The sequence below is a fragment of the Coturnix japonica genome, chromosome 8, assembly GCF_054131305.1.
Source record: "Coturnix japonica strain WE chromosome 8, WE-NBRP24, whole genome shotgun sequence".
NCBI classification, from domain to species: domain Eukaryota; kingdom Metazoa; phylum Chordata; class Aves; order Galliformes; family Phasianidae; genus Coturnix; species Coturnix japonica.
Genome location: NC_140670.1, coordinates 10,317,191 through 10,341,397, shown reverse-complemented (window position 1 = coordinate 10,341,397; position 24,207 = coordinate 10,317,191). Strand labels below are relative to the sequence as shown.

Below are 24,207 nucleotides of genomic sequence, written 5' to 3'. Positions count from 1 at the left end.
TGCCAGCCGGGGCTCGCTGACATCATGATCAGAGCCGTGCTATCGCGATACCCGCGAGCTGCAGGCGGGGCGCCGTCGGGGCCGGGCTCCGGCAGCGGCGGGCGGGGCGGGAGGAGGCGCGGGGCCCGCAGGGAGCGGCCGGGCGGCGGCTCCTCCTCCTCTCCACCATGGGTGAGCGGCAAAGGGCCGGGGGTTGCGGGCAGAAAATGTCCATTGCGGGGCCTCGAGGGGCGGCGGCGGCGTGGCTGGAATGGTGGCGGCGGGCGGTTGTGGTATCCCTGGGAGCCGGTGCAGCCCGGCCCAGCAGCCACGGGAAGGGAAAGGAAGGAGCGCCGTGCGGGTGGGTCTCGCTGTCACAGGGCGGCAGGGGGCTCTCACAGGGCCGGGGCTGCCCCTTCCTGCCGGCTGTCCCCGAGTGTGGCAGCGTTTTCTATTGAGGTGCCTGTAAGTTGAGGCAGAATGGGAGTAATTGTTCAGGTTGTCTTGGGTGCATAACCTCAGTGATGCTTCTTTTCTAGAAGATGTGAGGTAGGCTGGGTTGTGCGCTGCTTTGGTGTTTGATGGGCAGTGAGGAATAGAGAACGTTAAGAAGGTAATTTTCTAAGGTTCTGATAGGTTCTGATATCTAAAAACCTAAATCAGTGCAGTGCGATTAAAGGAGTCAGACAAGTGATGTGATTGCTCTCGGAGGAACCCAGTGGGAAACTGGCTGTTATAAAGAAAATACACACACGTATATGTAATATTTAATTGCAAACAGCAGAGACCAATAAATCATAAACTTCCTTTTCTTCTTTCCAATCCTTTTGATCCCGGTGAGTGAACAGTGTGGCTTTATCTCATATTTCCATTTGGTGGAATAGATGGCAGCCTGAACGTTTGAGATGCTTCGTTATGAGTGAAAATAAACTGGGAATCTCCTCAACGCTCTGCTCTCAGTAGCTGCAGTTCTAGGGAGAGGAACCTCATCTGTTGTGTCTGATTAGACGTTGAAAAGCTGTGGGAATCTTACTGATGAGGTTCAACCCCTACATGTAAATTTCTTAGTGTATGTTCTGTAGAGTGCACTAAAAGCATTTCAGACTGGAACTTCTGGCAAAAGCTTCATTTTCTACACTTAGTTTCTCCTGCCTAGGAAATATTTTATATCTATGAGAAGGATCTTAGATTTTTATTTATTTTTGTTGTTGTTCAGGAAAAAACAAGCATGTATATGTAATGTTTTCACAAAACTGCTGCAGCCTCAAACAGAAAACATATGCTTTAATCATTGTGAAAGTAGAGCCACAATGGAAAATAATCCTATAGAGGAGAGAACTGTTGTGAGCCTGTTGTACTACAATATACCAAGCAGGAATGTTTCCTAGGTATGATGGTGAGGGCACTGATTGCTCTTAAGCAGCCGAGCATCTTAGCACAGCATTGATGATGGTGCTGTCTTGCTGTTTCTGGCTGCTATGGAGAGGTGCAAGGACAACAAACTGAAAACTGACGTTTCTGGCCTCCATTTTTGATTCACCTCCTACCACAGCACAGTATCTGTGAAGGTGTTTGTTCTGGACCATACCATACACCTTTCCATGGTGTGGTGCTTGTAGCACTTACTGAATTATTGCTTTGAATATACCTAGTTTAAGGTAAGCTTCCTTTGAGTAAGGCAGCTATGAATCAGTTCATTATTTTGCATCCTTTCTAAAACTTGAACCTTAACTTTTTTTCTTTCTTTCTTGCCTTAGCTGTGAAAGACCCAACAGCTGTAGAAAGAGCAAATTTACTGAACATGGCCAAACTGAGTATCAAAGGACTCATTGAATCAGCCTTGAGCTTTGGCCGTACTCTGGATTCTGACTACCCTCCTCTGCAGCAGTTCTTTGTTGTCATGGAGCACTGCCTGAAGCATGGCCTTAAAGGTGTGGTGGTTATTCTAGATGCATGTTTCTCATCCCAAACATGCAGTCTTTCTTCCTTTCTCTCTTGAATGAAATAAGATCTAAGTGTGCCATGTTTCTTTAAGAAGAATCTAAATGATGTGAATTCTATCCTTCTGTGATTGATGCTGTCACTAGTACTTCACAACTTGCATTTCTGCATCTGCCAACTTTTTGCTTTGTGAACCGTTTGTTGTTGTGGGTGACCCAGGGATTCAACATCTCTGTGTGTGTAGCATGTATGTTTAACTAGACCTTTTAAGTATTATCTTGTTCTAGCAGCAGCAGTTTTCTGTTAATAGCAAAGTAATTTGTAAGGTGACTGGGCACTGCTGAACTGGCCAGCTATTTTTGAAGGAAACTGCTCCAGCATTTCAATTAACTCAGTGATGTTTTTTTGTTTCCTAGTAAGGAAATCCTTTTTAAGTTACAATAAAACTATCTGGGGTCCTTTGGAACTTGTGGAGAAATTGTATCCAGAAGCTGAGGAAATAGCAGCAAGTGTCAGAGATTTGCCTGGCCTCAAGTAAGTTGTGTTTGGAAAATATACGGCAAGAAATACAGAATCTGAATGAGAATCTACAATTATCATTGTTTAATTTGGTATTAATCAAGCCTTTTATCAGCTAGCATGCAAACTAAAATAGTTTCAGAAATGCTTTACCAGTAGACTGATAAGATAATCAAGACAGCAAATAAATTGATCTATGGCTGATTTTGGACAGTTTGTTTTCACCATCCCTTTTTCCAGAACACCACTGGGCCGGGCCCGGGCCTGGTTACGGTTGGCATTAATGCAGAAGAAAATGGCTGACTATCTTCGCTGTTTAATCATTCAGAGAGAGCTTCTCAGGTAAATAGATTTTGTTTAGAATTTATTTTTATGCATGTAGTTTCCTAAAAAAAATAGTGTTTTCTATTTGCTGCTTTCTAATATATCCTTAAAAAAAACAAGACATGACTTCTGGTATCTGGGCTGATTTCCTGCAGTCCTTGCGGTCAAGAGTCCAAACCTTGTTGTCTCATGAAGATTGAGGTCCTCCTGATGGATGCAGAGATGTCTCCCCCCATGTTCTGCAGTGTGCCTGGCTGCTCTTTCGTTGGTGAGGGTGATGGGGAAGGGTTCCTGCTGTGTTCCTCAGCCATGAGGAATGTGGATTGGAAGCATGTGGAGAGGAGAATAATTCACCCTCACCATATGCGTGGTTTCCTACTAGGCATCCATTGTGTGGAGGATTGTTGACTTGAATTTGCCCTTCCTTTCACAGTTCTAAATATGACATTGCTTTCTTCTAGTATAATTCCTTCTTTGTGGTGAGCTGAGTGAAGCACAAAGGACTTACCATCTTATTTTCAGTTCCATATAAATATTATAAATACTTGTAAATATTTTGAAGAATTGTCGTTTACCACGGATAATGCTGATGTGTCAGGATGTCATTGATGGTCAACAGCGGTGGACTTTTCCATTGAATGAGCAGTTTGTTTCATAGGGTCTAAAGTTTGTTTAGAGAATGTGAGGAGGATATTGATCTGGCTTGGTGGAGTATTTTTCTTTTAAAAACCTTTAAATAATTTCTTCCCATTTTTCTTACACCCTTTAGTCTCTTACTTTGCTTATTTAATTTCAAATATGTCTTCATTGATGTCCACACTGTTTTATCATAAGACTTCTGTCAGAGTGGCTACTACAAGTGTATAGGAAAGACTGTTTTTAAAAGCAAGGGAAGTCTTCCTACCAAAGCTTTCCAGTCCTCCACCAGCTTGTGGGAGAGATCTGTGGAGCCAAAGGCTCTGTCTGTGTTTTTGAATAGCCTCTGAGGCAAACTGTGTGCTTCCTAGTTTTAAACATTCATGGAATCAAAGCGTGTGCAGACTTGGCTCTTGTTTAGGAGTGCTGGAAGATTAGAATCAAAGGAAGTTCAGATTCAGGTGTCACTTACTGTTAATTTATTGCATGTAGATATATGGAGTGTACCAATTTAGACAATCTTTTTATTTAACAGTGAATTTTATGAGTATCACGCGCTGATGATGGAAGAGGAAGGAGCAGTTATTGTTGGACTGCTGGTTGGGCTAAATGTAATAGATGCCAACCTGTGCGTAAAGGGCGAAGACCTGGATTCACAAGTAAGTCAGTACAGGTAAATGAGCAAATTGTGTGCAGAGAGTTTAGAAATCTGACTAGACTGGTCAGGGCACGATCCTAGAACAGTGAGGATGTTGTGGTAACCTCAGTATCAGTTGGATCAGACCTTCAGGTGGTGATAATCATCAGAGTGCAAAGGTTTTGTTGTCAAATGGATGCAGTAGTAGCAATGGCAGAGTTGTTTCCATTTTAATTGTGTAACTCATCCTTTTCTGTGGGCGTAGTTCCATGTTCATTTTCTCCCATTTGATCCATTTATTGTTGGAACACAATGGGAGTGTTAATAAAAGAAGAACTAGCGTGTTTCACTTAGTGTAATAAAAGACCTTACAAGAGGGGGACTGCTTTCTGTTGGCAAAACAAACAGTGTCAGTAGAGTATCAGTAGATCTCTGTGTGCTTTGCAGACTGCTTTGAATTCCAACTGCTGTCTTTTCTAAGCAAATCTTGATGGAATCTTTTTAAAGGCATACATGCAAGTATTTATAAATAAATGTAAGCTGTGTTCAGCCCTGATTGTTTTGTTTTTTTTTTTCCAGATAATTTGGAGAATTTCTAAGTAGTTTAAGTGATAATCATTTATTTCAGTATGTTTGATTGAAAAAGCAATTTTTCTGTCAAAGAAAATTTCTAGCTAATAGGTTTTGCGTGCTGTTGAATCGTGGGGTTAACTTGTATTTAGTGTTCATGCTAGTAGCGCTCTAAGGTTTTAGGCACTGATGTTACCTACCAGAAGACACAATACAGAAAAGCGTGTAATTATAAGAGCCTTATCAATGTGCTATCCTCAGTACTGAGAATTACTGTGTGTTATAAATTACAAGTAGCTATTGCTAGCTGCATCTTTGTTATCTAGGTCATTCCAGTGGCTTTGTTCTATGAGGGGAGAAAAAACTTGATTTGAGAAGGTAATTGTGGGTGTCATGGTGAGGTTTTACAGGAATTCCCTTTGTGAAGAGTGGCATAAATAAGGCATCTTCTTCAGAGAAACCAAAAGCAGTAAGCTGTATTAAGTAGAAAGAGACTTTTAAAGGATGGTTGGAATCGCACCTGGAATGTGTTTTTGGTATGTTGGAAGATTCCTATTCAGTGGAGGAATGTGTGTTCATGTTGAGGTTTAAAGGAAAACTTAGAGACGTATTATTTTGCTAAATACGTTTAAATAAAAGCTTTTGGAGGAGAGACTCTATAGAAAAGATGTGGAAAGAACAGACAGGAGACTATGATAGGAAATACATAGGAGAGCAATGTGCAGTCCAAGAAAATATAGTGAGTTACTTGTATGCAAAAGCTAAATGGAGCTGAGGAAAGAAGCAGTAGATCAGAGAAATGGAAATATTGTAATCATGGTGCTTCAGATGATGGTAAAGCATATGAGTTAAGTAGAGGTTTATGAATAGTAAAGATTCAGATTTAACAGGGTTTAAATGTAGAAATGGAAAGTTGTGTGTGCATACCTGGCAGTCAGCAAGTGCAGAGAGGTAGTGCTATTGGGCATGGAATTTTGAGAAGTTAAGCATGGAAGAAACATCAGTTCTGGGTGATGTGCTGTGAAAGATTGCTATGTGAAATACTACAGTCAAATTGTCTCAAGCCTCCTCAGTCACCTGTAGGGTTCATTAATGCTGGAAATTTTCCTTTAAGCTTTTGGCTAAGCTCATTCAGGTACGAGAACACATCAGTTCCTCCTAATGAGAAAGATTTGATTCACGGTTTTTGTTTCCAATGAAACATTTTGAACAAATCAATGTGACTGGGCCTGTTGGTTTAAAATGTTACTGTTCAGTTCTTTTGAATTTCACTTCAATAAACTGACACTCTTTGCAAAGCTGATGTAACTGAGGTACCAGTAAATAGATACAAAAGCTTCAACAGCAGCTTCAACAGCAGTTACTTCCACCATATGAAACTGTATACATTTGTTTGCTCCTAGGTTGGTGTGATCGATTTCTCAATATATTTAAAGAGCGACGAGGACATTGGAGGAAAAGAAAGGTATGTCCTCCCTAGATCCCTCAGATTTGGGTTATTAACAAATAATGTCTTTATTGATGCGCTGTTCTTTGTAGGAAAAAAGTTTCCTAAAAACGAAATGTTACAGTCTCACGGTCTTGAGGAGAATGGCTCACTACGCTGCTCCCTATTACTAGTTAATTATCAGTATGTGTGCTCTCTGGAGCAAAGCAAAGCAACTTCACCTACTGCATTGACCTTGATGGACAGCACTGAAGAATTGCAAGGTGGCTGAGTAAAGGAGCTTACTAAGCATTCAGTATTTCAAAGAGCCAGAGTTATGGCAGAGTAAACAGAAGTTATTTGCAGTTAAAGCAGTGGTTTTTTGGCTCTTACTGTTGTCACAACATGTAAGTTACTGACTTCAAGACTGTGAGATGAAATTGCTTCTCTTTATTTTGAAGTACAATTAATGTGAACATTTGCATTTGAAATTTTCAGAACATAATTCACTATGGCATTTCGGTAAAGCTCAGTTTCTGTCTTTCTTGTTTTAGAAATGAACAGATTGCTGCAATTTTGGACCAAAAGAATTATGTTGAAGAACTAAACAGACAACTGAAGTAAGTGTTACTTTGAAGTATGCATGTCTGTTCAGGCTTACAGGTAAAATGCCTCTATCTCCTTTTCTACCACAGCTTTGTGACAGAGAACTTCAGGGAAACGGGTGAATATTCTTTGTGCTTAAACTGAAAATGTAGCCAGGCTGAATGAAGTGTCTCTTGGGAGACTGAGGGAGGAAATCTGTTTTCATGCTTCTGTTTTTGGTAGTCAGAACCTATTGAGAGAGAAATAGCAGGGCAAAATTGATTGTGGTGCTAAGGATTTATAACTTCAAATGAATGAAAAGCTTGATCTGGATGCATTGTTAGAAATACCATATTTTAACTGCAGTCTGTTTAACAGTTGTCAGTAAGTATTATTGTGTGTTGTGGATGAACCTCCGTGGTTTTGCATCTTGCCTTGGCAAAAAAATACCAACAAACCTGCTCAGATCTCCTGTAGGATCTATAGTGTAGCTGATCTTGGTCCCTTTTTGACATGCAATCATATTTATTCATTTAATGCTGATGATCTCAGCTGTTGGTCACTATATGGCGGCTGTTGAAGTGTGGATGTTCTGATTTGAAGTAGTGTCAGTCGTTGAGCAGAAGCATCCTAAAGTACCCAGAATCTTTGTGTATCCAATTCAAACAAAATTAAAGTATATTGAGGAGAAAACAGTCACAGTTAAGCCTGGGAGTGGTTGCTTAGTAATAGCTGTCATCATTTAGGTGAGCTGATGCATGTTACTATACACTGTTTTATGCACAAAATTACTTACAAAACACCGCTTCAACAGCTCTCCTCATTTTTAATGTTGTTTATTTATTTCCACGCATCATGAAATGTGTTGGTCTCTTCTACCTTGCCATTCTTAATGAACTGATGGCTTTTTTGGACTCCACCCCCCCCACAGAAATAGGTGGAAAAGTAAATGGTGTTTCAGGATAGGTTTGTTTTTTTTTTCAGTGCAGAAGGGCAGCATAAAAATATGCTTATAGCAGGGATGGGCAGTCAGGTGATGGAGACGTTCTGGTCAAAGGGTGTCCTGTGATTTAAAAAGCTGGAATTAAAAAAAAAAAGAAAAAAAAAAGAAAGATTTTTTTTAATAAGTGCTGTAAATTAAGGCAAGAAGCAGCATGAAGGAGGGACTCTGAGAATAGTATCAAAACCTGGAGAAACAGATGGTCTTATAAAAGAAAAATGAATTTATAAAGGAAAATGAATTTTTGGAGAAAGAGAATCCAGAGCATGATTTTCAGTAGATATGGATCAGGGGCTGGGAAAACAGGAAGGTTGCAAATTCAACTTTCAGCAAACTCCTTAAATATTTGAGTACAATATTATTCAAAAACTGGTTCAAGTGACCAGGGTGACATTGGGAACTGGGAAGAATCATATAAACATTTGACAGAGGAGCGTGATTTCCTTCTGTTTAAGAAAACCTCACATAATGGGTGAAAATCTTTTGGCACTTATTGATGGTTGATGACTGTATGCCACATTAAAGTCCTCAAGCTTGGTTAAATGGGTTTTGATAGAATTCTGAGTAACGGTTTCTTTCTTTCTCTCTCTCAGTAGCACGGTTAGCAGTCTACATGCAAGAGTTGATTCGTTAGAGAAGTCAAACACTAAACTGATTGAAGAGGTATTATTTTTTAGTAACGTATAATTCATGTGCCTTACTATCACAAATATTTAAAGAAATATGTTTTAATTATTTTAGTCTACAATACATTCAGATGTTTATAATTTGTCTTGAAATAAAGGTGCAATAGCAGCAGGGATTTGCAGTCAGCTTGCTTAGGTGGCATGCAGCATCAGTAAATGAATTCTTTATGAATGTGACAATTTCCCACTTGGGTCAGCAACAGAAAGTAAGCATTTCTTCAGGCCAGCTGTCAGGCCAATTTTGTGCAGCCAGTTAGTGCTCAGTGGATGACACCAGTTGATACACAGAGACAGAAAGTAGTTCAGTAAGCAATTCCTGTTATTGTTCTCAGCATTAGGCAAACGGCTCTTTCTTGCTTATTTACCAAATCTGGTTTTTACATTTCTCTGGATCTGGTATTGTATTTATTTCTCAGTTATCTTTGATATTTCCCTGGATTCCAAATTCTTTAGCTTTATGAGAGCGAGTGCCTTTCTTTTTAACACAAGCTGACTGAGAAACAGTTAATGAGGTGGAAAATGTGAATGTCTGAATTCAGCTGCTGAAAGGATAGCTAGCTTGCTCTGGGTGCTCATGTGTTCAGAGAGAGGAAAACTTTTTGTCCTGACCATTAATTCTCTGAGTTTTCAGGTTCCTTTACAAGCCATCATCTTTAGCTGGTCAGCTGGCTTGTAGGCCTGATGTTGGGGTACATGTTAAAGGACTCAGTTATAATGTTTTATCTTCTGTAAATATGTTTTCTCTACATCCAGGAGAGCCTTTCTTATTAAGATTACACCATATGATATATTAAGTTGTCCAGAAAGAACGGAATTGGATGTATTTCAATCCAAACAGAAAAAGTAGAGGATGAGAAAAGGAAATTGAGGGTCTTTGAATAATAATGAAGCTATGAAAAGAAAACATATTTTTCTTTGCCAGACATGAAATAATGAAGTATCTTGGATATCTTTGCTGTTAAGAATTAAACCTTTCTTTGGTAGGCTGCAAGAACAGGGCAGAGCATGTCTTGGTCTTGCATTCATCAGAATGTTATGTTTTTCTTGCTTACAGCAGTGCTTACTTTTTCTTTGTTATTTTTTATCATTATTCCAGTTAGCAATAGCCAAAAACAATATAATTAAACTTCAGGAAGAAAATCATCAATTAAGAAGTGAAAATACTCTGATCTTAATGAAAACACAGCATCATCTAGAGGTATGTCAGTTTTACTTTAATATAGTGTGGTTCATTGTCATTTGACTGTGCTTCCTTTGCGTCTTGAAGAAAGCATTAGTTGGCCAGATTTAAAACAGATTTTTTTGTTTGTGGGAAGAACCTGTTAGATTTGGGAAGCTTTATAATGGTATAAGTAGGTTGAAGTTAAAGGATTATAGGTTGTTAAAAATAATAATAATAAAGATTATGTATATTTATATATAAACTTATGCTCTATCTGAAGGGCATTTAGGACTATTATCTGAGAATCTTGTCAAAACAGAGTGTGTTTTCATTGGTGGATTGTATTCTGACCTTTCTTATTAAAAGAATGATACATCATTTGGAATAAGTGGGTGTACAATTGCTTTTTAAGCTGTAATTTGTAACTCCTTATGTAAATCCCTGTGCAGGATAAGAGGTAAACTCCCTTTACAGGTAAAAGTGCAGGTTTGTTGCTTGTTTAGATTGCTTAATATTGAAACAGCGGTGTTTTGGACTGACTTACTGAAGTGTGAGGTATATTGTAGTACAGATTATTTTACTAGTTTACTCAAATCTTGTAAAACCGATGACCATTAAGCTGAAAGAGAAGCTGTTTTCCTGTTTGTACTGTGATTGGAGTTTATGGTATTAGAGGCTGAACTTATAATGAATAAGGATCCTGCATGTCTTTCTAGGTAACTAAAGTGGATGTTGAAGCAGAACTTCAGACATACAAACACTCCAGGCAGGGATTAGATGAGATGTACAATGAAGCACGGAGGCAGCTTCGAGAAGAATCGCAGCTTCGGCAGGTGAGTGCACTTTCATTGAAGTACACAGCATTTCTGGGGAAGGTTGTACTCAAGTCAGTGTATAATTATTTCCAGCTTTGGTTTGGCTCAGGTTGGGCTCTGCCTTTAATCCAGAGCGTCGTTTCCATTACAGCAGATAATGAGAGGTTTTCTAAAAAAGCAATCATTGCTGTAGTATTTCTGTAACAATGTTGCTAGAACAGTAAGGAAAACAGAATTTCTTTGACAGTGTTTCAGATAAGGAGCACTGTGTGTTCTATATGTTTGTTAAGTATTTCTTGCAAAAATAGAAATCCTGTAATTCTATTTTTACAATTAATGCTCAACTCTGTGTCTACAAGAAATAATGTGGTATTGTGTGATGTGAGTTGTCTTATCCAAAAAGTGTTTTATTTCTTGTTCTTTTTATTCGAGCATAAGTTGCCAAGTACACGGGTGTAACATTCTTGTAGTAGATAATTATTTTGCACAGTTACTGAGGTTTTGTATTGGAATGGCATTCCTGCAGCTCTGTTGGCTTTTCCCTTTCTCAGAACATAGATAAAACATTGCATGATTATTGAAAGATTTTGTGTTGTGTTGCCTGTGTGTTATGTAGGATATGGAGAATGAGCTGGTAGTTCAAGTTAGCATGAAACATGAGATAGAACTTGCTATGAAGTTATTGGAGAAGGACATCCACGAGAAGCAGGATACGCTCATAGGCCTTCGGCAGCAGCTTGATGAAGTTAAAGCAATTAACATGGAAATGTACCAGAAGCTGCAGGTAAGGTCTGCAATTAATCTGATGAAATGACAGAAGTAAGAGAGATGCATTTCCATTATGGATATTGTTATTTGCAGCATTTGAGGCACAGACTCAGATGTGAACGATCCAAATCATTTATTACAAGTTCTCACATCCCTTATATACCTTCACAAGTTGTTATTTTCTAACTTTCCCATCCGCCCTTACAACTTTCCCAAACACCTTACATGTCAACAAAGCATTCTACAAAACACTTTTCAACTGTCCATGCAGGCACATATCCAATCAGAGCTGTGAGACCCTTCTTCTCCTTGCAGAGGTGTCCTTGGTTCTCATACTGCTTATCTTGCTCCACAGCTGCTGCTCTGAACAGCTTTTCTTGTATTCCCACAGTTATTTGTCTAATTTCTGCTTTCTTTCTGCTTCTTAGGTCAACATGTTTATTTGGAACGTTAATGATGCCAGTGTGATTTAATGCAAAGCACTGTTAAAGGCAGTCACTTCATTTTCATTTATAGAAAAGCAAAGCTTAAAAAATAAGAGTATGGCCTTTTAACTCCTTATATGGAATAGAATAATTGTATATCTAGTGATGTTCACACTCCTTGACTTGTCCAGTAAGGAAAATGAGAAATACAGAAGGTGCAGTCATATTGTGTGATGTTAAAGAGAAGATGTGAGCATTCAAAGGAACATAGAACAAGGTTTTGTTAGTTGGAGAAACCTAATGACAGCTTTTAAAAATCTGTTAACAAATAAAGAAAGTCTGTAACAGTGCAAAGCTAAGATTCTAAGCTAAGATAAGCTAAATTCTTTGGGAGAGTATGGATTTCAGAGACCCAACATTCATTTAACAATATCAGGGAAACTTTGCATTAAATTCTTTATGCAGAAAGGTTGATTTAGGGAAGAAGTGATCAAAAACAACATGAGAAAACAGTCAAATCTCTGGCAGAATGAATGGAGGGAAAAAAGGACTCGGTATCATGGCTTGTTATGGTTAACGGTCTAGTGAGCTACTTAAAAAGGTCATCAGTGAATGTAAGTTGACTTGGAAAATGATTAAGAAAGCAAACTGAAATGAAAAGTTCATCTTTAGTAAACTACAATTTTTCTAGGCATGAAATTCTGTGTTAAGTACCGTTCTAACATTTTTTCTTTTTAGAAGAAAGAAAATCTCCTTGGAGTTACGGTGCAAAACTCCTTTGTCTTTAACCTTTTTTGTAACACAGGTTTCTGAAGATGCAATGAAAGAAAAGAATGAAATAATTGGTCGATTAGAGGACAAGACCAATCAAATTAATGCAACTATGAAACAACTAGAACAAAGGTACAGATCCAGCTTTGTTTTCTTCATATCTCCATCCCTTTATGTTTTACTGCATTCCCACACCGTTGCCACTGAAATGTAACTTTCAACTAGAAAACTTGAAAGTCCCTGAAACTGTAACTAGTGCTTTATGGATTGATTTTAGTTTTTCTTTTTAACAAATGCACTTATTTTAAGTAAAAAATTAATCTTTCATTTTTCTTTGTCTGCTATCTTTCTTCTTTTCCTCAGTTTTTGTACTAACAGCAAAAGCTGTTACATCAGCTGTTTCAAATTTGGATTCAATGTTACCTTTTTATTCTCCATCTGAATGAAATGCAAGAGAAACTAAAGCATCAAAGTATCATTATTTGATACAAGTGTTTACTGCCTTAATGGATCACTGCTGAATTTGCTCAAGCTATTAAAAATCATTCAGTTGCTTTAGCACTACCATTATTCTTATTATAGGGAATTTTTATACTGAAAGAATGAAAAGTGAAAGACTAAAAATCTGCTATATAAATTTCCATTGTTGTTAGACTGCATGTGTAACATAACATTAAAATGTGATTCATGCATTTAATTTAGTGGCCTACGTGCAATGCTGGTCTATTTAATAGAATATATTGTGGAATATAACATCCATAAGCACTGTCATCTTGGTGTTTGACATGTCTTTTTTTTCATTTAAATCTTGTTATTAAAAACATGGTTATATATTAAAAAAAAATTAGTGACATGAATATTCTTTTATTGACATCCTTTTTCCTCTTTTTTTCTTTTTCTTTTTATCCTTTATCCTGATTTTTGTTTTTACTGTTTTGCTGCCTTCATCTGTCTTTGATTTTTGTCCACTGCATTCGTGAAGTGACAAAGATCTGTTAACTCAAACTAGGACTATTGCAATGTCATTTGTCAAATGTGCCAGCAATGAAGCTCAGCACCAGTATAAGCTTGTCAAAGATATATCATTCTGAAAGCTCCTCTGGCTTCTCTTCTGTTTAAATATTACTGATAAAATGCAATTTCAGAATTGTAAAGTGACAGTTTGACATAGGAAGTGGTACTAGAAATCCTGCGCTGTAACTGATCGTAGCTGGGTTCTGTTGTGTTTTCTGTAAGATCATCATTGCTGATCTCGCTTTACTCCTCTTTTAAAAAGAAAAAGAGAGAGAACGTAAATGATTGCACTATTGTTAAGAAAATGTAAAATGTAACCTAGTTTTCTAATGCTATTTATTCATTTGTCAGTTGTAAAAACAAAAACAGCCAAAAACAAAAAACAAAAAGTTGTTTAGCTCACTTCATTTGGCATATAAGTAATTATGGCATTTGTTTTTATCTGGCATTTTTTTCCTGTTCTTTATGGCACTAAAAGATTTTAAAAGTTGCCCTTCTGAATATTACTTCTCTTTACCTCTGCTTGTTTCTTTCACTTTCAGGGGCTATATTTATCCCAAAAGCAAGCTCGCTGTTCTTCTCTCATGTCTTTTTTCCACTTGCAACTAGCACTGCTTTCTTGAACAGCAAGAACAGGGCTTCTGGGGAAAGGGGTAAAGGGGTTTGAGTGCTGTGTTGGAGTAGAACCTTTAAGAAAGAAAGGAGGTATAAACATACGGTCAGTATGTACGCTAGAAGAATTCCAGGGTTTGAAGATACAGCAGTTACAGCACAATTCCATTGTCCTGATGTGACAGAGAGAGTGGCCTGTTTTCATGGAGATACATTGTGTTTTGAGCCTGGGCTTTAGGAATCCAGAAAGAAAGGGCAGCAGAGCATAGCAAATACCGCAGCTGTAGCTCCTGCCTCAGCTGCACCAGGGCAGCTACAGTCACAGCAGTAGTAAGAGATGGGATTTACATTTAGGGTGCCTGACTTGTTTGTCAGTGGCCATGTCTGTACTGTAATCCTAACCCATTGTTTTGCCCAACCCTTTTTCCCTCTCTCCACCCATCATTAGGCAGTCTTTACAAATCATATTTCTGCATTGAGTTGCTGTTTGCCTGTGCTGCTGAAATAAGAGTTTTAGCTGCTGTCTGCCCTTGATGCACTTCCCCTTATTTCCTCTGAAAAACAAACATGGAGTCAACTTAGACAAGAATCTTCTGAGTCTTTCAGCAGGAGGGAATGTGTTTACAAAAGTGGGGGCAAAACACAATAACAAAAAGGGTTTCTGCTATGTGATAATATATAATCTTATTCTTTGCTTTAGAACCAGAGGGAGCCTTTAACATGGTCTTACTGTTAAAAAGAAAGAAATAAATGCCCCCCAGCCTTGAAAAAACAGAACCAATGAAAAAAACAGGGTTAGACTGTAGCAGAAATGGGAACATTAACCAACTCACAGTCACTCTATGCAAGCAGCATCTATCTGACTCCATGTCATCCAGATCTAAAATCCTGCTGCAGACTTCAGTCCCACTCAGCATTTATCTGTGCTGCAGCTGTGCTGTCATTCTTGGTGCTAGTTTAGAGGACAGTGCTGTAGCCTGGCTTGGCTGGCATGTTCCTTTGGCAGCAAGCTCCCTTTCTACCTTGATTGTAGGAGCTGCTCTGCAGTTTGCTTTGTAACTTAGAGACTAGTGCAGCTTGATGTGGTGTCTTTTGCCCAGATAATTGGCCTTGCTTTGTCCAAGAATACTCTTTTCCGTACATCAGGTTTGGGCCTGTGTGCTCTGTCACTGCAAATGTGTCTCACAAGAGCAGGTATAGTAGAGTGGGACAGTGCACACTTAGTGAAATATTTAGTTCTAGACTTTTATCACTTGTTTGCTAGTAGCTTTTGGAAATTCCCAGTGGGGCAATGTTATCAGTACAAGCACAAATGTAGACATGTGGCTGACTTGATATCTTCTTAGCTGATCCTGGGTGTTGGCTGCTGGGAATTGTGAAATCAAGCACTGAATGGATCAGAGATTTCTGTCCCACTTCCCTGAACTGGAACTTGAAGCATTTTTGTTAAACAAGATGCAGCAGGTGGGGACTTTCAGTGGTATCTTACAGGCTGTTGACTTCCTGCCTTTTCGTCAGGGCAAGTGTAGCCACAATAGCACAAGATCCATTTTAGCAACTTTATTTTTATTACGGTACCCCCATCCTTTTTGGACTGAAGAGGTGGTGAAGCAGAGAGAAACCACAGTGGGCTAATGGATTCCAAGGGCGTTGGTGCCTGAAGCAGAAACAAACCCCTAGCATTCAGAAAGGAAAGATTAAATTTAAAAAACAGCCTCTTGCTTCTTGACTTATCAGTTTTATTTAAACTGTCTGTAGTATGGAGCTATTTTAACTGCTGTAAGAATGCATTATTTTTAATACAGACTGTTTACATTTACAAGCGTGCTGTAATTGAGGTAGTTCTGTAAATGTAGTGGGACCTATCGGAGTATGTCTTGTTGTGTTAGGCTAGTTAAGTGTTTTGCTGTCTGATTGCAGTGCTCTGTATTCAACCTTATGCCTGAGTTGTTTTGAGCTGCTTTTACACAACACGTGTTGTGCCCTGGGTGATCAGTACAAGCAAAGTACTTCTACAGGAGTCATTTGAAAAAAAAAAAAGCTTCCAAAAATGACACAAAAACGTGTGCTAAAGAGGAAGGGGAAATAAAAAGCATTAAGATGTATGCTGCAATTCTAAAATATGTATCATCATGCTTTGGCATCTGTTATCGATTAGTATAAAATAAAAATCCTGATTGCTTACAGTGATTACTCTCTGACTGTATGAAAAACAGGAGCTAGTTCTATAGGCATTGTATGGATTTCTCGTTTGAGTTTGTGAGTTTCCCCCAAACTTTGTTTTTATTTAGAAATGTTTCTATTTCCCCATTTTTCTTTTATTTGTCTTCTTCACCCTTTACACCCTAGTTCTAGCTTCAGTTTTACCCAAAGTTGATTTGAATTACACCAGATTGCAGCAAGCAGAGAAGGCTCAATTGGAAGCTGAGAATGAGGACGAGAAACTTAAACAGGAATATGTGAATAAGTCTGAAAGACTGCAGAAAGAATTCTCCCAAAAGGAGAAACAGCTGTAAGTATATCTCTGCTGCTTGAAAAAGTATTTAGCAGTTATGTTTTGTGCATTGATACAAGTTGCCTGTTGATAATTGATATTTACATTCTGTTCAAAACCAAAGATATTAATGTTACATACTGGCAAGATGAAAGAAAGTACACTATTCCAAGAAAGTCAGGCTACCTTTGGGAACCTCTTAAGTGGTGTGCAGCTTGGAAGGAGGAGGAGGAGCTAAAGTATATTCTGTCTGAAGGTGCTGGCTTAGTTCATGAGGGAACTACTGTAGGCAAGAGAAAATATCTAGCATAGTAGCAGTAATCCACACTTCTAATAAAACCCACAACTGTGTAATGGTGTGATGCTGAAGAGAAATGGTGTAAGAATAATTTGATCAGGCTTATGAATAAGGTAAAATCCTTTAAAAAATAGCCTAATTTACCACTGCAGAAAAAATAATCCCCAGGAATTATAAAAAATAAAATGTAACATAAAAGCCAACCCTCCCCCTTTCTCTTGTTAAATTCATTATTGATCTAAACAAGTGTGTAGTGTAAAAGGCTCCCTACAGAGGGGCAGGTGTTCAGCCTGCTGGAAGATAACAGCGACATTATTGCAGTTAGGGCAAATCTGTGACACAAAGACTGGAGCTTAAAAGACAGTGATTCCAATCTGATTACTAGCTCACCCTGCCTCTCTTACAACTCTGAATGTCAATAAACTTGTTTAACTGTCCTGACAAAAGCTCACTTTACTACTGCAGTCATCTTTGCAGATTTTGGCAAAAGAACAGTTCAGACCCCAACCTTAGAATTCTGCAGTTCTGAAACCTCAAGGTCATGTTCACTTCTGATCTTTTCCAACCAGATGCTGAGGTAGTGTCCCAAATGTAAGTCTTACCTTTAAAAATAGTTTTGGTATTAAAAAACAACAAACAAACAGGAAAATTGACATGGTTACAGGTTTTTCCATCAAAAAACCTTGTATGACTACTCTCAGTTTTTCTCTTTTTCTGTTGTTTTGTCAAGGTTTAGGTGTAGAAGGCAGATCAGTGTGCTTCTGTCCTGATTTCTGTATTACACTCTATAAACACCAGCTCTTCCGTGATAGTGAAATTCCAGCTAGAGTGATTTTGCATCAGAATTACCCCAGTGCCTGAACTTCAGTTAAACTAATAGGGTTTAGATCCCTCTTTATGTTGAACCTCAGTGATGTAGGAAGCTCAATTAAAATTGCACTTTAAAGTCTTTCCTTTTGTATCTTTGATTCTGTGCAAACTTCCATAAGTCTTAGTCTAAACAATAAGATTAACACCTGAAAATATAACATTAAATAACTTCTATGAGCACCAGGGATGCGTGCAGTCTTTCTTTGTATTATCAGTGGCAGTCTGGTTGGCTTTTTATTTTAGAAACAAATTACGTGAAGTAAAAGGGAGGGCTTTCCTGCATTCATGTATTAAAAACACCTTAGAATGTTGTGGTTAACCTTGCTTATTTCTTGCTAAGGTCATCTGTTCAAAATGCTGCCACAGTCTTGATCCTTTTGAATGTGTTTCTTTTCCAAAGCACTCTCTAAGTGACAGCATTTTACCTACTACAATGTCTGAAATGTTGCGGTATTGCTGCATTATTTCTGTTTCAAAAAACGGCAGCTGTTTATTGTGGCAACAATATATTGCACTCAGATATAAACTCCTTTTTGTTATTTTAAGACGTGATACTGTTTTGCACAGTGATTGTGGTTTTTGTTTTGCATATTTTAGGCTCCAGCTGGAAACAGATTTGAAGATAGAAAAGGAATGGCGGCAAACTCTGGAGGATGATCTTCAAAAGGAAAAAGAAACTGTGTCTCATCTGCGAATAGAGACCCAAGAAATAATTACCCTTAAAAAAGTAAATTCTGCAATAAAACTTGAATAGTAACTTCGAAGTTGACTGAAAAGTTAATTATGAACTTAGACATGGGACTTGTAAGAATTACTGCAACCAGATAAGAAAGATTAGATTCATGTGTTCTCGAAAGTAGATTAAGAAAAAAGACCGGAAACATTGTTTCACTTTTTACTCATTTTTTCTTCTGTCCTCTCATGTTTGGCCAGAAATTGCTTCAGCTATTCTCTAACTTGGTGTATGTGGCTACATAGTGCTGTCAATGCCTGCAGCGAATTGTATTTGCCTCTTCAGGGAGACTGAAGCATGAAATACTTCAATTGCAAAACTGAACTATTTGCAATTCTTCAGATGCCTATCTGAAGAGGCAAATAGGCATCTTCTCTTAGGGCCTAAAAGAGTTGAGTTGTTGCTGCTTCAATTCAATTTGGAAATCTTAATAGTGAGGGTGATGAGTTATCCATTTGCTTGGCTTTCTCAGTAAGACCAACTTTGGTTAGAACCAGTTTTCTAGGCATGTTAGGCATGTGTGTATGTATAGAGATATATATGTGTGTGTATATATGTATACACATATATGTTTCTTCTTTTTTAAGGAGTTCATTAAACTTCAGGAAAAGAACAGGCAACTGAAAAGGATATGTCAGGACCAAGAAGCTGCTCTCCAAGAACTGGCGTCCAAGCTGAGCGAGTAATTTCATTATTCCTGATGATATTTGTCTTGTAAACTTGAGTTATGTAAAAGAATAGGATGGCAGTCATGTGAACTACTGTGTTTAAGGCAATGCTACCAAGCCAAGTTATCAAGAGGAAATATTTCTAGTTAGGTGAAATGTGCTGATTTTTCTCTTTACTTTGTGACTGTGACCTCATGTGCAATTCTTGTGTCCCAAAAAGAAAATCTTAGCTCAAACAGGGCCTGCAGGGCATTAGGAGATGTTTTTGCATTGAAAGTAGTTGACTAGTTTGCATGTCCTGGTTTTGCTAGAGTAATCCAAGTAGAAGATAACAGCTTCTAGTACAGCAAGATAGTGCTGTATCTTTTTGTGAGGTCGCACGCTCATGGATTCCTTTCTTTGAAGAGATGAAGATTCTCTGTATGGCAATCTTAGACCATTCTTTATTGCTACGTCTTCAGGCTATGTAAAATATTACCTTATCAAAACCCCCTCAGACTGTAGTGAGCATTAAGCTATGAGCACAGTAATTGTTACTCTCCATATCTCTCTGTTTCATTTAAGGATGTGTCTTCTAAATTGTTTTGCTGTGACTAGTGTGGGGTTTTAAGCCCTGTAGAATAACTTAGTATATACCTTGCAGTTCAGACAGTTCTGAGTGGGTTGGCACTGGGTGGCTGTGGGAAGACTGATTTCCCTGGCAAGACAGTCCAGAAGTTTGAATTCCTGGTTCACACCAGTGCTGTATGTGCTAATCTAGTGCAGATTATTGCCCTGAACCACATAACCTCAAACAAACCTGCAGCCATTCAGAGGATTCTTTGCTCTTAGTGTAGGTCCTGTCTTTGTGTAGCACTTAGTACATCTCCTAGATGCTGCTGTAATGTAAAATACTAAGTTGGGAACACATCACTTAATAGTTGAACTTATTAACTTTGTAAAGTTTTTAGACTGCAACTGAGAATGTAAGTTTGAAATATTACCTTTTTTTTTTTGTAGATCCAAGCTGAAAATAGAAGATATAAAAGAAGCAAACAAAGCATTACAGGTTGGTAGGATTTGCAGGAAAGAAAAGCATTTGTGTTTACTGTCCCCTTTGAAATGTTTTGCAAGCATGAGGAGACTCCCCTTCAACAGCGGCTATTCAAACGGACTCATTTTATAAAATTCTCTGGTGGGAGAGAAGCACAGATTCCTTGTAGACTCAGCAAAAGAAAATACACAGTGGTTTTGATTTTGTTTGTTTGATATAAAGTTATGCATTTTGCTTAATTTTATTGCAAAGGTGCACCCTTTTTATTTCACAACATGTATTTGGGACAGTATATGTAGACAACAATACAGCATTTTTAGTGATAAATATTTGATCATCTAGAAGTCTATGAAAATATGAACTGTACTGCTGAAAGGTTGAGAACTTGAGGATTGTGCATCTTGAGAGCAGAGGTTGTGTCTGCTTATGTTTGATATGTGACCTCACACATTGTTTAATTGAGTAGGGAAATAGGTTGCAGCTTTGAGACTTGGATAGCTTACTGCTTTTCCCAGCTCTGCCGTAGACCTTCTTTTGCACCTCCAGCATGTCTTATTTGTTCCTGTTCCCAATGTTAGCAGTGCTTTGGAGCAAACTTGTATTGCTTCAGAGTGTCTGTGTGACACTGTGGCAGCCTCAGGACATTCAGCAGTTCAGGCAGTAAACATTACTCTATTGATTTGTCCTGTCCTTTTGAACCCAAAGTTTACCTTTATCACATACACATATTTATGATCTATTTTTTTTTTTTTCTCCAGGGGCAGGTTTGGTTGAAGGACAAAGAGGCTACACATTGCAAGTTATGTGAAAAGGAATTCTCACTTTCCAAAAGGAAGGTAAAACTCAAATGAAATTTCTTCCAACTCATTGATGTGTAGTATGAGAAATATGTCGGTTGTTGTAGAGATGAGATGCAGCATGAAATGTCAACCTTCAGATGAATGTACAGGTATTTTTTGAGATGTTCTTTGATATACGGAGCGCAGCTGGGCCCTACTTTCAAAAGCAATGTTGCTTGTTTAGTGTAGTGCTGTGGAGGACCATACTTGAAGTTATTCAACCAGCCTTGTCGAATCATTGTCTCATGTACTTGGCAGCACTTGCACCATTAAAATTTGACACGTGGAAGTCTTAGTACACTTTCTTTTTAATATGGTTATTAGATTTAAGAAGTTATGAGCTTATTGGGGCTTTAAAGCAGTGTTAATTGTTAAGCTTTATTAATATATGCAGAAATTTTTATTTCACCTACTTTTTATGTTAAATCTTAAGAGCTGCTTGACAGATGCTCATCCATTGTCATTGTTTGTATTCTTAATTGGCAAAGCATGTTAGTTTGTCTTATTCTAGGGATTCAAGGTTTATATGTTTGGTCTGTCTAGGATTGCACCGTAGATCTGTGTTTAGATGAATTATCTCTTGAAAACTGATTCCATGCTCAGACCAAATGATCGGAAGGAATCACACTTCAGATTGTTCTCTGTGTGTGTTTATTGGTATCCAGTTACCAAGTCTATTTCCAATGTGTATTTTTTATTTTTGTGACTTTTTTTTTTCCTGTTCTTCTCCCCATTATTTAGCACCATTGTCGGAACTGTGGTGAGATCTTCTGCAATGCTTGTTCGGACAATGAGCTGCCTTTGCCTTCATCACCAAAGCCTGTTCGTGTCTGTGATTCCTGCCACGCAATACTTATACAGAGGTGCTCTTCTAATGTACCATAAGATTGTTTTACAAGTTATTTATTGCTCTGTGTATTTAGCTAAATCTGTGAAACAAAAAAAAACCAAGCAAACAAAAAACAACTTCAGAATGTACAGCACTATTTCTGTTGATACAAATAGAGAAGATGGGAACCAAAACCACAAAGTGCGTGTATTAAAACTGAACTTGTTAAAATTACAAATTGCAGTATCAGTCTAACAAATGACCTGGAAGCTCTTCTGAAGAAAGGAAGGGCATTTTATAGAGGAGATTCAGTGTTAATAAGTAACTTAGTCATTATGATCTTGAGAAGGGTGATTTATTTACCTGCTTTTACAGGCTACTCCAACTGAACTGCGATGCAAAATTTACCCGTAGTATGCTGTTGTGAAACAAAATGGAATTAGTGGTTTTAAATTATATTTTAAAGTAAATAAGGAAATAAATGCAGGTGGCTGAGTAAATTATTGCCAAATACCATAGTCGTTTGCTTCCTCTCAGTTAGGAAGATTTGATACATCCAAGAATATTGCACTGACAGCTCTATATATAGTCAGAGGACTGAAGGGAGATGGTGTCAGATAGGTGAGAAACAGTGTCTTTACTGGGAGAAAGGAGACACATTTTGCCAAATCATTTTGTAAAATCAGCTATTATTTTCACCTCTATTTTCATAGAGGACTGTCCATCCTGTTTTTATGCCTATGTTGTCTGTAGCCTCAAGCAGGAATCTCTGTTATTTTCAGGAAAGTCATGCTTAGCTCTAGAGGCAGCATCAGCCTGCTGCCAAGAGACACTACAAGCTGTGCACTGTGTCCTTTCTGTGGTGCCTGTGTTGGACAGGCATAGGATAAAAGTTTATCCTTTTTTGTTGCCATATTTCTCAAAAGTCAGTTTGTTCCTAAACATTTTCTTTATTTTCCAGAGAGCTTTTGAGTTCTGCTAGGTCTGACACATCCCACCACTGTTCACATTGATATTCCATGGTAACTCCTGCTGGAATGTACATCTCAGTTCTTCTAGTAGACAAATAAAAACGCAGCCTTTGATGGGTTGTATTTAGCAGCAGCTTTGCTGTCTTGTCACTGCTCTAGAGCCAACCTGCCCTTCAGCCTTTCCTGTGAGTGGGTCCAGCCACAGAATCTCCACACTCTGGTCAGTGCTGAAGAGCAGGTGGCAGTTATCAGCTCTGGAGCTCATTTATGGGCATGGAATTCCTACTGACCAGGAGCGTGGCAGCTTGGAAACAGGTCTTTCTTTTGGTCATCCTTGCACTTTGTTTAGCTTAGCTGTGTCTTTTGAGGATAGGTATTTAGCTAATATTCCAAGAGCTAACTAACTGTTCTTTTTGACACGTCAGCGTAGTTGCTTCTGTAGCTTTTGTAAAGAAAAATGTTTTTAAAATCACTTAGTGTAACTTTTTGTAAAATACAAACGTTTGTAAATGTGTAAATAGCTTTTAGGAGAAAAATAAATGTAATTGATCTTCAATGTAACGGTGGGAGTAATGTCACTGTTTAAATTTGCAGTGCAGAATACTTGGAATGTTTTATTGACTCGCTCGTGCTGTTTAAAGTCTCTGCCTATGTTGGGCAATGGGGGAGCTGCCCTGCTAATTATGTGTACTGTTCCAGGTGGCATCCTTTGGCATCAAGCTGTGTATCTAGCCCACTTTCAGCAGGTTTTTGGACCACGCTACCATTACCCCATTAATAACAGCAATTTTGTCTTTCTATGAACCTTTGTTCTGTGACGGTTGATCTTGCAATTCTAAATAATCTGCCTTAAGCCAAGTATAGGAAGGTCTGTGTTGTACCTAATGTGTACCTCAAAAGAAATGGTAATTGTTCCCAGAGTATCAGAGCATCCTATTTTTAACTTAGGGGACTATTTTCCTTCTAACTTAACAATATAAGGGCATTAACAAATAGAAAATATGCTTCTCCTTCCCTCCCACCCCCCAATTATTATATGAGCTGTCTCACCTTCTTGCAAAGGTGGTTAATGTACTTGGATCTCCTTCTCTGACAGCAGAGGAAAATCCATCTGATGGCCAGCATTCCTCACAGAGGTGATGGTACTTCTCAGTGGATAACCAACCACTTTAATAGAACTACGCTTTGCAGCAAGTACTTCAACTTTTCATATAACATTTTTAAACTTCTGAAGATCTTATTTTGTCTTCTCAGAACAGTTAAATATTGCTGAAGTTCCTTGAAAGAGTCTGTACTGAATGCTGCTTTCGTTACAGGATGATGCGTAAATAGGGATGGGACAGGCATAAGGCATTCACTCCCGAACAGAACTGCATTATTCAAGGCTGATTCAGCACTTCTGATAACCTTCCTGGTGGTGCCAAATAGGTTGAAGTGTAAATCCTGTTTTGTTCTCAGGTATGTCAGTCTTAAATCAGTAGTAAGTGTTCTTTCTCAGAAAACAATGCAAAGTATACTCGAGGAAATATTAGAGCCATTGTACCTATTCAGGTAGCTGATAGAGAAATCTGTCAGGTGTAGATGTACTCTGCCTCACTGTAT

At 38.3% G+C, this 24,207-nt stretch overlaps 1 protein-coding gene across 5 annotated transcripts; it reads left to right on the top strand.

The window, feature by feature from the left end:
* Positions 1-108: 108 nt before the first annotated feature.
* Positions 109-24,057, top strand: RUFY2 (RUN and FYVE domain containing 2). Of its 5 annotated transcripts, XM_085554047.1 has the most exons (19): positions 109-171; positions 1,737-1,910; positions 2,337-2,454; positions 2,680-2,781; positions 3,935-4,058; positions 6,010-6,071; positions 6,587-6,652; positions 8,211-8,280; positions 9,400-9,501; positions 10,182-10,298; positions 10,897-11,064; positions 12,279-12,376; positions 16,263-16,382; positions 18,130-18,259; positions 18,853-18,947; positions 19,933-19,981; positions 20,725-20,802; positions 21,547-21,668; positions 23,922-24,057. In XM_085554047.1, exons 1-19 carry the CDS (start codon positions 168-170, stop codon positions 23,935-23,937), a joined length of 1,815 nt encoding a protein of 604 aa, XP_085410173.1. In that variant the 5' UTR covers positions 109-167; the 3' UTR covers positions 23,938-24,057. The 5 variants fall into 5 exon arrangements, with proteins under 5 accessions (XP_085410173.1, XP_085410172.1, XP_015721847.2 ...); XM_085554046.1 differs by lacking the exon at positions 23,922-24,057 and having other exon boundaries at positions 8,214-8,280; positions 21,547-23,166; XM_015866361.3 differs by lacking the exon at positions 23,922-24,057 and having other exon boundaries at positions 21,547-23,166.
* Positions 24,058-24,207: the final 150 nt, after the last annotated feature.